This window comes from Stegodyphus dumicola, chromosome 10 (assembly GCF_044657685.1).
Source record: "Stegodyphus dumicola isolate Sdum_Otavi_A_Nest chromosome 10, ASM4465768v1".
Lineage (NCBI taxonomy): Eukaryota > Metazoa > Arthropoda > Arachnida > Araneae > Eresidae > Stegodyphus > Stegodyphus dumicola.
In genome coordinates, this window is record NC_140777.1 from 136875158 (window position 1) to 136890938 (window position 15781).

Sequence of the window (15781 nt, forward strand, 5' to 3'; positions counted from 1 at the left end):
GAATTAGAATTTTGTAGCCTTCTTTACGTGAGATGAAATCACTTGGGGTCACATGATACGAACCACCAAATCATGATTTGAACCATGAAAGCATAGTAAATGCTTAAATTAATGTCTTTTTTATGAATTTATTGGCTTTTTACAGAATTTTAAACAATATTAAAATGTCTATGCCTTCAAAATAAAAAATTCTTAGAACTAACATTTGTTAACATTTTTTATGTGTATACTTTATGTTGTCGCCAATCAAGTCTGCTTGGTGAGATTTGCACCGGTGAAACAGAAAAGTACCCATACTTCTTGTGGTGTATAGTATTTGTTCTGTAGTTATGATACTTTGACATATTTCATTAAGAAAGCGAAGATATGTTTTTGCCTCCTTTTTATTATTATTTTTATCAAAATTAAGGCTAAGAGATTATTTTTGTGATTTTATATTGGCTGCCTTGTTTTCTTTTTCTTTTTCTTTTTTTTTTTCATATTAAACGTGATAATCAAGCATTTACCATATCTTTTAAATGAAAGAACTGTGTACTGCTTAGAACTCTATTAAATCATCAATCACGTCTTCTTATATACAGCTTCAGATGCACTCATTTGAAACACATGAATAAAATGAATGGTGTATAATCTGAAAGGGTAACACCATAGCTTAAAAACGTTTTCTTGATAATTCTTTGACTGAATTTTCTGTAAAAATGTACTTGTGTTTGTTTGGTAAATTTTCCACAAAGATTTTGTATTCAGTCTTCTTAGTCAAAAAAATTTGGTTTTCCTATTGAAGTCCCTAAGTTGAAAGTTATTTCATAATCATGAATCATCATAATATTGTGCAGTTGGAAATTATAAACTTTGAAAGTGAAATTCACGCTATTTGAAAAAGTAATCCCCAGAAAAGAAGGTGAAATTCAGATTATTTTGAGATCCAAAATTATAAGTTACATAGCAGATGCTTTTTTTCTCACTTAATAGCAAATAATTATATGCCACTGTATCATTTATTTTTAGGTTCAGGGTTACAGTGGTATAATATAGGATCTCCTGCTACTCCTGATGACACACTCAGTGTGTCATTAGTAATTACCATGTTTATTGTTGATGGAATTATTTGCCTCATTTTGACATGGTACATAGAAGCAGTTTTTCCTGGTGAATATGGTGTTCCTGAACCTTGGTATTTTTCTTTTACCGTAAGTTTTCTCTATCACTCAAAAATGTTTTAATTGCTCTCTTAATAATTTTTTTTTCCATTTTATCAATTGCATAATACAGTACAAAGGCCAAGATCGGATCTCTCTGGGACTTCAGCGATACAACGATTTGGGATTTTTCCAGATATTAGATCGTCTCTACTAAAATGACACATAAAAGTTATAAAATTGAAAATATGAAATAGTGATTTATGAATTAGAGAATCAAAGTTTACAAAAAGAAAAGGTTAATATTTATTTGTTTGTTTTGTCAAACATTTCTGTAAAAGCTTATTACTTAATTTTCTTTGTTTTTTGTGCTAGTACATTCGCTTTAATTCTATGGCTGACATAATTTCTTGTTCAATTACAAAGTTTTGTTATTCAAGTCCTGTAATTTCCGTGTGTCGAGAATTCCCATTATATTGCCATTCAAAGAATTTTCATGTTCAACAAATTCTCTGTCACTTTGTTCTCTATCAGTAGCAATATTTTCTAGATTTAGAACAAACAGATTTTGTTGACCATTAGTTGATTGATGATTGGGGCATTATTATCACCATGAAAAACTTCTGTCATATCATCTTTATTTATTAGCACCTCTCCAAACATTTCACTAACTGGAAGATTTCACTTTAATTTGAAATACTTGAAAACCTTCATATTTGGAGCTGGCATCATAAATCTTAGCACTATTGTTGATACTTCATGATCCTGGCAGCAACACATGTTATTCAGCTAAATTTTATCTTGTTTCTATTGCAAACTGGTGAAGTTAAGCTTGAATTATATTAATTTCGTTATTTATTGTATTTATGATTATTTCCTATGTATGCTTAAGGTTTATCTGAGTTCTGGATCCTGAATAAAAATATTCTCACATATACTTAAGTCTTATTCTGGTTGGCATTTTCTAGGCCTTGAATTTAAACATTTTGCAGCCTGTGCAGGTCCTAAATTCTACTGCTAAGTACCTTGCTAAATTTTAAAAGTTCTGCCACCCTTAAATTTTGCATCCCATTGCCATCCCTAAATTCTAAAGATTTTACCATACCTTAATTTTGTTGTTCAGTGCTTCTCTAAATTCTAAAAATGTTTCCTCATTTTCTCTGGCATCTGTCCTGGGCTTAATTGAATAAAAAACAGTTATTGCTGATTCAAATGGCGTTAAATGTAATCTTTTGCCCTATGAATATCATTTACAAAATCTACTTTTTGTGCATGGAAAAATCTACTTTTTGCATATGGAAAGAATTTTTTATTAAATTTCTCATCATCAACAGACTGAACACTTCACACCCAAGTTAGCTGAAGTTTATAATCATCACCAAGCGTAATGTCAACATAAAAGGTTACCATGCATTTTGGTATTCAATTACTAATATTAAAAAATATATATTTACACATCACTACATGAGTCATTTCTCAAGCTGCAGTGCGTTGCTAGTAGTCATGTAGTAATGAAAGCAAAAAATAATGAATAATGATTTGCCAGGCTGGTGTCAGTGTCGAAGAGAGATCATGTTGGATATTAGACATCCGTATTTTGGACTTTGTACTGTACTATAAAGCATCGCAATATCTAGTTATATTTCTAGTTAACAATGGAAATTATTTAAAAATATGTACTCATCGTAATTTTGTGTATTTATACTTATATATTATATTTATATACACACTTTTGCAAAAAAATCGAAGCACCAAGAGGGACTTTTGCGATCGTTACAAAATTTGGTATGCAAAAACATCTTGATCGAAAATGCAAATGATCAAGATTTCAATGCAAACGAACAGGAATTGCAATCATAGTGCGCGTTTCTAGTGTACAATTCGCAAAGTATAAAACCAGTAACAGAGGTGGAAAATTTATATTTTTTTGTTGCTGCCAATGTAATTGCATAAAGAAGCAACTAAAAATGCCACTACGACGATATCAAAGAAATTACACACAACTAAACGACTTTGAACATGGTCGCATTGTAGGGTTGCGTGAAGCTGAGTGGTCATACCAAGCAATAGGCTGCCACCTGCACCGTACAGACACTGCTGTGCAGAAATGTTGGCAGCAATGGTTGCGACAAGGAAATTGCTGATGAAATGAAGGCTCTGGAAGGTTAAGGATCACAAATGCGACACAAGATAGGATGATTGTTCGCCAGGCCACGAAATGCCCCAACAGCATCATTGTCGTCTATTCAATGCACTACAGCCACATCTCTACCTCCCATGGTACCGTCCACCATCTCAGGATGCTTGTCTGAGGTGGGGTTATGCTTACAGAGGCCTTTAAGACATTTGCCTTTGAACCCCACAACATCGGCAGAGTCGTCTGGTGTAGTATCGCAGCCGATCATCATGGATGCCATCAGACCAATATCGTATAGTGTTCAGCAATGAATCCCGCTTCACTCTTGAAACAGATGACCACCCTGTTCATGTCTGAATACAGCCATAACCCTGGTGTGGGGCACTATTTTTTATGACAGCAGGTCATCTTTAGTCATCCTCCGTACATCTTTAACAGCTCAATGATATATTGACACCATCCTGCGGCCAGTTGCATTACCCTTCATGGTACATCATCCTGGGGCCATTTTACAACAAGATAATGCCAGGCCACTTACCACTCGCATATCTCTGGACTGTCTCTGTGCAGTTGATACTCTTCCTTGGCCAGCAAGGTTACCAGACCTTTCACCAATTGAGCATGTCTAGGACATAGTAGGGTGCCAGATTCGGACATCCCAAAATATCGCAGATCTGGATCGACAACTGATGAATGCCTGGCAGAATGTGTCGCAGGATGACATTAGGAACTCTACCATTCCTTGCCTCGACAAATTCAAGCATGCATTACCGCCAGGGGTGGTTCGACCAACTACTAATTTGAACACTCAATGGGTGATTGTAAGCCATGAACAGGTACTATGACCATGATTTTTTAATCATTTTATTATCTGTGTATGAGCTATGCACATATTCAATTTCATTAAAAACAGCCACTTCCTCGTGGTGCTTTGATTTTTTTGCAAAAGAGTGTATACAAAATATTTATATATAGAAAAACTTCATATATCAAAATATTTTAAAGAATAGAAAAAAAAAATTCTTTTAAAAAATTAACTTTTACTTTTTAATCTTTCATGTTAACTTCTAAATTGGACTAAATGAAGGTATGTGCAGTCTGATAAAAAATTAGGAATAATTTATTTCTTTTAAATTAATTTTGAGTATTATTCTTACTGAATTTCCATGCCTTCTTTTATTCAAAAATGTCTAATATTTATGTACTGTTTAATATTTATATCAGAATTTTTTTTTAAATACAGAAATCATACTGGTGTGGTCCTGATACAAATTATTCAAATATTATTCAGTTTTTTGATTCAAATGAAAAACAAGCAGAATTTTTTGAAGCTGATCCAGCAGAGTTAATGGCTGGTATACAGATTCAAGGTTTAACTAAAGTATGTAATGGATTTAATTTTTTGTAAATTTATTTAGCGTTATCTAGAATGCTTATTTAATCAGAATAATTATTAATAAAATGCTTAACTTTATTATTGCTATTATATTTTTAAAAAGAATTCAAGTTAATTAGGTCTAAAAGATTGCTTGTTTACACTTGAGCCGATAGCTGTAAATAGATAGATAAAAATAAATCTTTCATCTTTAGTTCAAAAATAATAGTTTACACATATAAACTTGAAATATTTTTTTAAGTAAATTTAGTTCAAATGTTAAAGTTAAGGAAATTGAAAATTCAGCTACTGTTTGTTCAAATTAAACATTATAATATAATTTATGTAACCTAAAATTTTAAATTATTTGTTAGAGAAAAAACTAAAATTTTAGTTTAAATGTGTAAGTAATTGAGCCTTAGTGATTATCTGCACCCCTCTCCAAAAAATTGCCACTGAGTGACTAATTTTTCAGCAAGCTAACATATAAAAGGCAAGAGTCATTTTGAAAATGTCATTGCATTAAGAATTCCATAAAAGAACAATGAGTTATTAAAATTAAAAAGGCAAGAAATATCTGTAAAAGTACACTTACCTTTTTCAAGAACTTACCTTTTATTACCTTTTTTATTTATTTATTTTATTATTATTTTCTCCTGCTCTTCTTTCCATATACACAGCAATCTGCTTTAAAAAAATCAGGAATTGCACAAATAAAGCAGTGTATACAAATTTTGATCCATAAAATTTAATAATTTATGAAGTTCAACATGATGGAATGAAAATTTTTACTAACTCGACTTTTTTGCCGACAAGATGGCATAGTGGTTCGGGGAGCCTACTGCGATACTGAAGGGCCCGGTTTCAAATCCTGGAGAAGTCATGGCTATAATTGTACATTCCTTCATAAAAGGTAATGTTGACCCATTATCAGGTGCTTCCACAATAAGCTGCCATCACTTCCAGTCTTAGTTGTGGGGAGTAATTAATAAGTCAGCTGAATGCCTACCAGTGGGAGGAGGAATATATCTCCTTTTGGACAAAATGCCTTATTTCTGAAGAAATGATCACTTTCTTTGTCACTGACATACTGTGCACTTCCATTATGATTTCCTACAAGAAAACAAAATAAGACCATCAAATGGGAAGGTAGAAATCCGTACTTGTCTGGTGCTTGCTGACGCATACCTGGTTTGCCATTTAAATACATTTTGGTGATATCATGAATTGTCTGCTTTGAGGATATAGTATGTTGCCTCGTGAATACTTTTCAGCAGAGTGTGGATAATCAGAATAAGACTTTTCTTTCTTTTCCAACAATGCATTATTTTCTGATGTCAGGTCACTAACTTTATCGGCTGAATATTTTCCTTTAAATAAGAATATAATTCTGAACTATTTTAAATTATTCACTTTTCAGTTAGTGTTGTATCATTATACCAATTCTTTGTTTTAAATATTATTAATTAATAGAGGCAGTTGAAACATTGCATAATTTATCAGCTGAAAACACAGAGAATAATAATAACTTCAGGTTATTATAATATTTTGTATTTAAAGCTTGACTCGCACCTTTACACTTATCATTTTGAAAATTAGAAGTTAATTTTTTGCATAATTTTTGTTTTTTAATTAATTAATTTATCAGTAGTCGTCTGAAGTCAGACTTTTACATTATAAAAAATTTTATGCAGTGAGTTAACAATGAATTAATTGTTAAATGAAGTCTTTGATGTAAAAGTAAGATAAAACCATATTTATGTTGCAATTTTTATTTCTTCCATATGTTAAATTTATCTGTTTCTTTAATTGTATTATCAAAGAAAGTCTAAAGACAAAATTGCTTGGTAGCATAAGACTGTGATCAGCAAAACTATACATATGTTTTGGGGTTACTGAAACTGTGCTATTTGCAAAATACCTGGGAAAATATACAAACTGAATGTTGGAATGAATTTTTTTGTGAAAACTGAGCTAAAATGTATATGAATAAAACATTTTGCTGGTAATCGTATAATTTCACTATTAACTTCACAATAATTAAGGAGCAGAATGTCCTCTTCCTGTTGTAATACATTATGCTTAAAAACTCTTGTTAAATGGAATCCTATATTTTTATCACTTCTCCGAAATATTTCTATCAACAATTAGTATTTTTTATGCTCTTTGTTGTTTTTAATTTTTTGTTGAATAAATTTTTATAATTTCATGTCTTCCTGTTGCTCAGCTGTTATAAGATGCTGTTTGAGAATACATATGCTAAACTGTTAGTATTTGACATACAGTGTTGAATAAGACAGCAAAATTTTGCAATTGTTGGCACAATATAATTTTAAAAAATGTAAGTTTACCATTGGGTAATAATTTATAAATGTATTGCTGACTAATTATCTGTTGTTTAATAAATGCTGATCACATAAATTTGCTAAATAAATAGTTAATAGTAGCTACATCTGTTTTATAGGAAGGCATTTTCAAAAAATATTTACCAGTCTGCGTTATTTAAAAATTCTTCGAGAAGTTTAAATGATATTTGAGATATTTTGTGAAATAATTTTATATTTTGTTCTGTGCAAGTTTTCTGTTTAACCTGATATTGAATTATATAATTTTTAATATATTTATTGCTGACCAATGATGTTTGTTGATTTCATTTTCATTTCTTTTCAATTTGTTTTTATGCATATGTATTGTAGATTTTTCAGTACACTGTTTGAGGCTGTGTAATAATTTTTTATTCAGTTATTAGTTTATTTTTGTATAATGTATTAATATGTTTTTTATTTCTATATAATAAAATACAATTATTATGTCATCGTATGCATTGATAAAAGTACTGCACTCAAATTAACATTATTTTAATCAAATTTGCTCTATAGTTTAGCTCTCTAGTTCTAAATAGTTCACTAGCATTTTTTGCATCCAAATTATTTCGTGCATTTGGATTGGAATTTACATTTTTTAATAATACAGGTATATGGAAAAGGAACCACTCCAGCAGTGAATAATTTGAATTTAAACATGTATAGAAGCCACATAACAGTATTACTTGGTCATAATGGTGCAGGAAAAACAACAACTATATCCATGCTTACAGGTAAAACAGCATCTTTTTTTTTTTTTTTTAATCAGTTGAATGTTATTTTTTCTTTGACCTTTGTTAAGTGAAGCATTTTTCACCACAAAGGTGCTATTTTGTTTGCATAGAAATATTTCAAAGAAATTAAATTGTAGTAAATTCATTTTTGTTTCCTATTAACATAAATGTTTTATATTTATTTTCTGATTACAATTGACTTATATAAAAATTACTTGGAAAGACATGGAAATTCTCTTGCAAATGATATTTTATAGAAAGTGTTAGTTAAAATATTATAATCTCATGAATCCATACATGAATTTACTATTTAATTGCATTTAAGCAAAATAAGGCAGAAGTTTGTTATTATTATTAGTAGCAGTAAAAAAGTAGTTTATATTTGTTAAAATATTTTATGTTAACATAAATATAAATTTCTCATTTAATTATATTTAAAAAATAGAAGATGGAAACATAATATCATCAAAATATAAAAGATTTTTTTATATTGATTTGATTAATGATTTCTTTACCAGCTTTTAAAAGTAAAAATAAAGCTGTCTTACAATTTAAAAATTTGAATTGCTATAAGTTATGAGTTTTAAAAATATTGTTAAGAAATAGTATTTTTAAAGAGAAAGTAGTAAAAATCTCATTTCCCCACACCCTTTGTTACGTGTACTGAAATTATTAAGTATTGTGAATATTCTTTTATTTATATGAAGTTTAATAAGATAAGTGACCACATATATTTACCAATCATTGTATAACTTTAAATTTCTGTTAATCTGTAAAGAGTTTTTAATATTATTTGTGTGTGTTTGAATCTGATTTTTATATATGTGTTGCTGGCAATTTATGAAAGCATGGATTTATATAGAATGCCTAAGCAATATACAGAATGCAGAAAAAAGGAGATCAAAGTATGAAATGATTAATATTTTATATATTTCCTATTCATTCTGTGCAATGCCAAACTGTCAAAGTATCTAATACTGTTATATTAATGATCTTTCTAATGTCAAGTGGTGTGGAGATTTTTGATGCTCACCTCACAGAAGATTGGCAATTTGCATTTCAGTTTTTATTTGGAACTGACAAAATATGCTATTTTGAATTTGTTCTGTAAAAACTAGTCCATACTGTGGTGTGTTTTCATACAGTTCTGTGTCAAAATGAAAGATCAAGGTGTAGAATCCTGGAAGGAATTAAGCTTGTTGAATTAAGCAGTTACTATGTGATGAGCTGTCTCAAATGAGAGCCAAGCTGCAAAAATTGTATTTCCTAACTGAAATTACTTACTAGAAGCTAGTGAAGAAAAAGCCTAGATGTCTATTAAGAAAGCACCACAGGATTACTTACTGGCTGCTGAATCGTTATGATGTGATATATGAATCAAAGAATGAAGTAAACTAATTTATCCTGTTAAAGAAGATGTGCTATCATTCTACATCATGTTTTTTTTACAAAAACCTTTCCATGATTCTTTTAATGCTTTTCCTACATAGCATATGCCATTCCATATAATATGGTGCCTCGAAAAAGTATATATAATATTAAAATAATTCTGATATTTCATACTTTGACAAAAAGTGCGAGGCATTCTCTACATTACATAGTCATTCTATAGAATGCCTGTTTTTCATACATTGCTGATAGCATATATATATACATATTCTGTATGTATATGTAAGTATACAGACATAAATAGCATAAAATAATAACCATCCATTCTGCATGCTCCGAAAGCTGCTATTGCAGAAAGTTTGAGAACAAACTAAATGCAATTGAACAAAATAAATAAAATAAAGGAATAAAAAAAATAAATACAATAAATGAACAAAATAAATAAATACAATCAAGTTCTCAGTATCTCAGTATCAGTTAAAAAAGGTAAGAGTTTATTGAAAAGGAAAATATCAGATTTTAACAAAAGTTTCCCACTACCACAAATATCATCTGCGCAAACAGTTTCCATGACATGCTTAATCATACTTTGTCAAACGATTTTTGGTCTTTGAAAGAAAGAGTCTTCCTTTAGAGCATTGTGGTGTGAAATTTGTAAAAAAATATCATTAAGCTCTCTGAAGCGGAACTATCATACTATCAGATTCGAAGCATCATTTACTTCCAGTTCTGTTGCAAAAAGTGAGCCACAAAATTTCACCAAATCATGTCTATAGCTTTAGGTACTAATGTTGTATTATATGGCACTGTGAAGGTTTAGTACCAAAAGTTCAAAAACAAAGGCTGTGACATTCTAGAACGAGAGCGCTCTGGATGCCTTACTGAGGCTAATGAGGCCCATCTGTGAGAAACTTATGGAAGAAAATCAGTATGCACTCAAGAGCTTGCTAAGGAGTTAGACGTTAGTGCTATGTCCATTAGTCATGCTATGCATCACATAAAACTTGACGTACAAGTTCAATCACTGAGTCCTGAATGAGCTGGTTCAAACAGATAAGGCCGGATGTGTTTGGGCCTGCACTAATCTGCTCGGATATCAACGCAAGGACAAAATTCTGGACCGGATCATCAGTTAGGATGAAAAGTCGATTTACATCAACAACACAGGTAAAAAAGAAGGTTGGTCTGTGCCCCGTGAGCTTATCGGCAATGTCGCAAAGCACAGTTTGACTAATAAAAGATAATGCTTTGTATCTGGTAGGATTGCCTTGGTATTACCCACAAAGGTTATCTGGAAAAATGTAAAACCCTTGCCAGTAAAATGCACAGTGAGATGCTAGTCCAAATTCACACTGCTATCAAGAAAAAACATCAAACTGAGTTCTGGCACAAAAAGATCAAAAATGCATATTAGCATAATATAAATAATATATATCAAAAATACAAAAAATGATTCAAATAAAAACTGCTAAAAATTTTTTTACGCAGTAACTTGAAAAACTAATATGTGTGAAAAGCCTAAAAAGGCCAAATGAACTAATTACAATCACATACAACTAGGGAAACCCTGATCAAAACAAGCAACAAATTAAATTGGTCAGTATTTTAAACCTAAGAAAGGTAAACCTAAAAAAGGGTGGCTCAAATGTGTATTAAATTAGCTTTAATCTGAATTTAAAAAAAAAAAAATAATTACAGATAAACTTTGTAACAAAATGCTTCAGAGATTGCTCGAATTGATATTAAAAGCTTAATAAAATAAAAAAAGAAGTTCCGTCAAATGTCTTCTTGATCTGCTTAATAAATTTAGTTCTGAATTTTCAAAATATTTCATAATATTTTAACTATTGAACCCTAAAATATCTGTTTTTCCCCCTTTAGGTTTGATAACTCCAACTTCTGGTACAGCCATAGTGAATGGTTTTGATATTTGTGAAGATATGGATAGTGTACATTCAAATTTGGGAATTTGCCCTCAGCATGATGTATTGTTTGATGAATTGACTGTAGAAGAACATTTGTATTTCTTTTGCAAAGTATGATATTTTTGAATTGTTTACCTGCCTCAGTGCTACATATGCTATATATGCTTATGTGCTATATATGCTATTTAGTACAGTAAAAGTCCAGAAATCCGCAAAACTTGGGACCAGAGGTTGTGCAGATTTTAGGATTTTGTGGATTTCAGGACAGAAAAGATAAATCATAATATTCGGACTAAAAGTGCAAAATAAATAAGGCGTATAAGATACATTTAATTAAATTATTATATACATTATTGCAATAACTTATTATATGCCTTAAATTAGTATTACTTATATAAATTGATTATATTATTCATTGTATTATATATACACAGCATCGAGGTTTGCCGATTTCACCTCATGCAAAGATTTCCGGTGTTAGAATCACTGTTGCTGTAAAATTTCAACAGCTTTTCTTTATTTTTCCGTATATCATAAACAATTGTATCGCAATTCCATACAATTCTGCTATAAAATGCACCTATCTCCATCTTTTGCAGAATTTGTACTTTTTGCATTACCATCAATGCAACGTGTTTACGTTTTTCAACGTTGCAAGCCATACAATCATGAGTGCTTTTCTTATTTGTAATTGTATTAGAAAAGGATTGAAATTTAAAATATTCTTAATTTATCCACAAAATATCTGGATAAAAAAAAAATTCAGCACTAAATAATCTCGTGAAATAACAAAGCTTAGAAAATACAACGGGAATCGTGAACTTGAAAGAAGAGTTGAGTGAATCGTCTGCTTTCTCACCTCTATGCAAATTAGAGGAGAAAAAACTTTTAGCATGATGTCAATAAGTTGGTATTTCCATTATGACTCATTATTTTTCGGTAATTATGACATCATTATTCGGTAAGTATTTTTCTTCAATATTTCATACTCAGTGTTGCGGTTTCCAGAACTTATAAACTGAATGTTTATAGTAATTCAGAAGTCAAACACCAAAAATCAGCGTTATATTTTGAGAGGCAACGCGTGAATGTTTATATTTTGAGAAGTAACGCGAATTTCAGGAGTTAGCGGATTTTTGGTATTTGACTGTATAATATTTTTTATTGAATACATTATTTTGTTAAGTGTTTTTATCCTATGCCATTAAACTATTCAAAATCATATGGGAAATTTGTACATACTTTTATCTTGATTTATTTGTATGTATAAAAATGTTGCACCAAATAATATCTTTCTAAAAATTATTCTGTTTGTATTTTATGAATGATGGTTTATTTTTCCATTTTGCAAGAAATAGCTGTGATTTTTCTCAAGTCTTAATTGTTTCTGGAACCTCTTCCTTATTTGTGTTCCAGTGGTTAGTTCTAAGCCAAATCTTTGTTTTTGTAGACTTAATTAAATCAAATCCTTCCTACAAATTTCATTTTAGAGCTTTTTTTCTAGGAGAGATTTTGCATTGTCTGATAATATGCCTCAATTTCTTTTCGTTATACACATTTTCTATAAATATCTTCCTTTTTCTCACATACATTGTAAGCAACACTGATTATACCACTTGTGTTTAAAAATGAGTTTCTAACTCTATTGAAAAATGTGCATTGTAAAAAATGCACTGTGTATTTTTTAATTCTATTAGACTATGAGATTTTTTTATTCAAAATTAATAATTTGTTCATTAAAGAAGCATTAATGTATAATTTTAACAGAAAGTTATAGTGGCTTAAAATATCAGGTAAAATTTTTTTGTAGTCTTGCTCCTTTTTCTTATTGCCTTTAATATAACTCAGCAAGTTTAAAACAAGATAATGTGTAAAATTTGTATTCATGCCCAAGGAGAGTGTATCCCTTATTAATTAAATTTTGTATAGTTTCTGAGATAAAACTTAAAATATTTGTTTTTACCATTTGTGATGTAACATTAAAAATGTGCATTGCTCAATTTACAAAATATATATTACTGTGATTTCATTTGTGTGCAGCGAATTCATCGAGTTCTGCAATTTCGTTCATTAAATCATTCTTCGAAACAAAATAAGCAAAAAATTATTAACTTAACTTGAAGAGGTATGTAATCAAACCCATGTTTATTTTATTAAAATAATTTATATTTTTTAATAGCTAAAAGACTACATAGCTGATTTGGTACAATCAGAAATAGACCGTATCATCAGTTCTCTTAATCTTGAAGAAAAACGGTATGCAAGAGCACAAACTCTTTCAGGAGGGTGGAAACGGCGTCTATCTGTTGGCATAGCACTTGTTGGAGGATCAAGAGTATGTTATTCTATTTCACTAAATATCTAGTTATGTTGCATTTACATAATTTTTAATAAAAGAATTTTCATAAATGTTTTTTTCTTATATTTTAATGTTTAAATAGCTAAGCATGAAATTAAATAAGTATTTTACCAGTTTCAGTTCAGAAATTTATAGCATTACTTTTTTCTTCCTTTTTTTTAAAAGTAATAATAGTAATTGATATAATTTCTGTCATGTGGCCTAAATAAATTTTAAGTATAACTTATTCATAGAAGCTTGACAATTTGAATAGAAAGACAGTGATAAGCAAGTGCTGAAAGTTTGAATAGGTAAGGAAGAAAATAAACTTATACAGTTAAAGCATTTAAATTAAAAAATAAATAGAACTAGATTTGGTATAATAACTGTGTCAGTATTTGAATAACAGACAGCAATGCTCCGCTGCCCTTCCCACAGAACCATTGAGCCATCAGGCACTTAGTAAATTTAGCACAAGAAGAGAAATGGATTATGTGGATATAAAAAATATTCCTGTAGCAAACTGAAATCCTGAATAATTTAGAATTTGATTAAATAATAAATGTAATGTTAAATTAGATATTGATGAAAACGACATGATACACCAAATTTTTTCTATTAAATTTATTTGAAAATGTAGCTATCTAGCTTCTTAATGTTTGTATGACATTAAAATCAATATGAGCTGTGGAATATTCAGAATGTTATTTTAAATTTCTTTTGAGGAAAATATTTAAATAAAATACTGGAAAAATATGAATGTAACATTTACAATTCTAACTTATGGATTGAGTAGACATGTGAGAATTACTCATAATTATTGCACAAAGTGATAGATTGCATATTTTAAAACATAATATGTGCAAATGTAAAGGAAGTTTTATTAAAAAATCTTCTTTCAACTATGCTTCAGAAAGTTAACTAAGCGATAAAAGATATACATCTGGATAATCTCTGGTTATGTTTTTCCCCCTCCTACCCCAAGATAAACAATTAAATTTCCTATAATTTGAAGAAGTAATATTCTTGAAATTTTCTATTATGTATATTCTGATAAATCAGAAGTACTTCCAGTTATAATGTTGTTGTTTAAATTATTGTGAATTGAGCACATTCTTTCCTAAGCTTGCACTTTCAACAGCTGAGTGTACATATGATGACAGATGATTATTACAATCCATGGTTGACATCTAATTAATTTGTTTGCATATTTACAATTAATTTTTATTTCTATCATTGTTTGAAACAATGCATCAGTTTATATATTTTACAGTACAGGTGCGGCATTTCTTCAATGTGTTGTTCTCTCTTGAGGATTAGGCTAAAATGCTTCTTACTCTTAGATTTTTCAATTTAGGCAAAGTACATTAGCGTTATCTGCCTAAGCTCTCACCCAGTTTGAGTGAGAGGCTTCCGGGGAATGGGATCCAAGGATCTGGTATTCTTTAAGAGAACTTCTAGCTCAGCAGATTTAAGGGTCATCATGTTGCAGACATTATAACCACAAATGCCTGGAATTCAAACCATATGCACTGGCATGAGAGTCCATCAATCTAACTGCCATATCATGTGGAATGGTTCCTTAGTTTTTTGTGCGTCAAAGAGGTGGAAAGTCTAATGTGGGATTCAGATTATTGTACATTATTTAGCAATAAGTATGTAATCTAGGTATAATATATATTTATTATCACTTAAAAAAACCATAGTGTAGTTTTTTGTGTACTAATTTGATTAAGAGAATAATAAGAAGATAGAATTGTAATAAATAAAATAACTGAAAAGAAAGAGACTTCATAGAAAATTGTTTGGTTTAATATTGGTAATAGCTTACTGCTCGTCATTTAAACTAGACTGTAGCTGCATATGTTACCCAAACATGGCAATTAATAAAGCTTTCATTGTTAGCTGTTATAAGTCTTGGACTGTATTCTGCAGAAGTATGGGGGGGGGTGATTTTTGAAGTTCTTGTAAAATTATGCTTTCTTGATTACTTGTGAGTTTGAGTTTCAAGGCAGCTAATTTCAAATTCCTTTATAGGTAGTGATATTAGATGAGCCAACATCAGGAATGGATCCATTTAACCGAAGGTCACTATGGGATGTACTTCAATCAGAGAAAGAAGACAGAACTATTTTGTTGACTACTCACTTCATGGAAGAAGCAGATGTTCTTGGAGATAGAATAGCTATAATGTCTAATGGGGAAATTCAGTGTTGTGGTTCTCCTTTGTTTCTGAAGAAAAAATATGGTAATTTTAAAACTTTACTTTTCTAGTTGAATAAATTACTGTTTAGTAAATTTCATGTCATAAAATAAAGCCAAATCATATTAGTGCTCCATATCCTTTGCTTTTGTATTTTTGCTACATTTTCATTTTGCTG

The 15781-nt window shown here is 30.0% G+C and overlaps 1 protein-coding gene across 2 annotated transcripts in view; it reads left to right on the forward strand.

Moving 5' to 3' along the window:
• Positions 1-15781, forward strand: part of LOC118182990 (phospholipid-transporting ATPase ABCA3-like) — a 114614-nt gene that overhangs the window by 33380 nt on the left and 65453 nt on the right. For both annotated transcript variants that reach the window (XM_035352388.2, XM_035352394.2), the window contains 6 exons: positions 1009-1190; positions 4520-4657; positions 7625-7748; positions 11019-11173; positions 13242-13397; positions 15438-15648. In XM_035352388.2, the coding sequence (XP_035208279.2) occupies positions 1009-1190; positions 4520-4657; positions 7625-7748; positions 11019-11173; positions 13242-13397; positions 15438-15648 (966 nt within the window). The remainder of the gene's footprint in view (positions 1-1008; positions 1191-4519; positions 4658-7624; positions 7749-11018; positions 11174-13241; positions 13398-15437; positions 15649-15781) is intronic.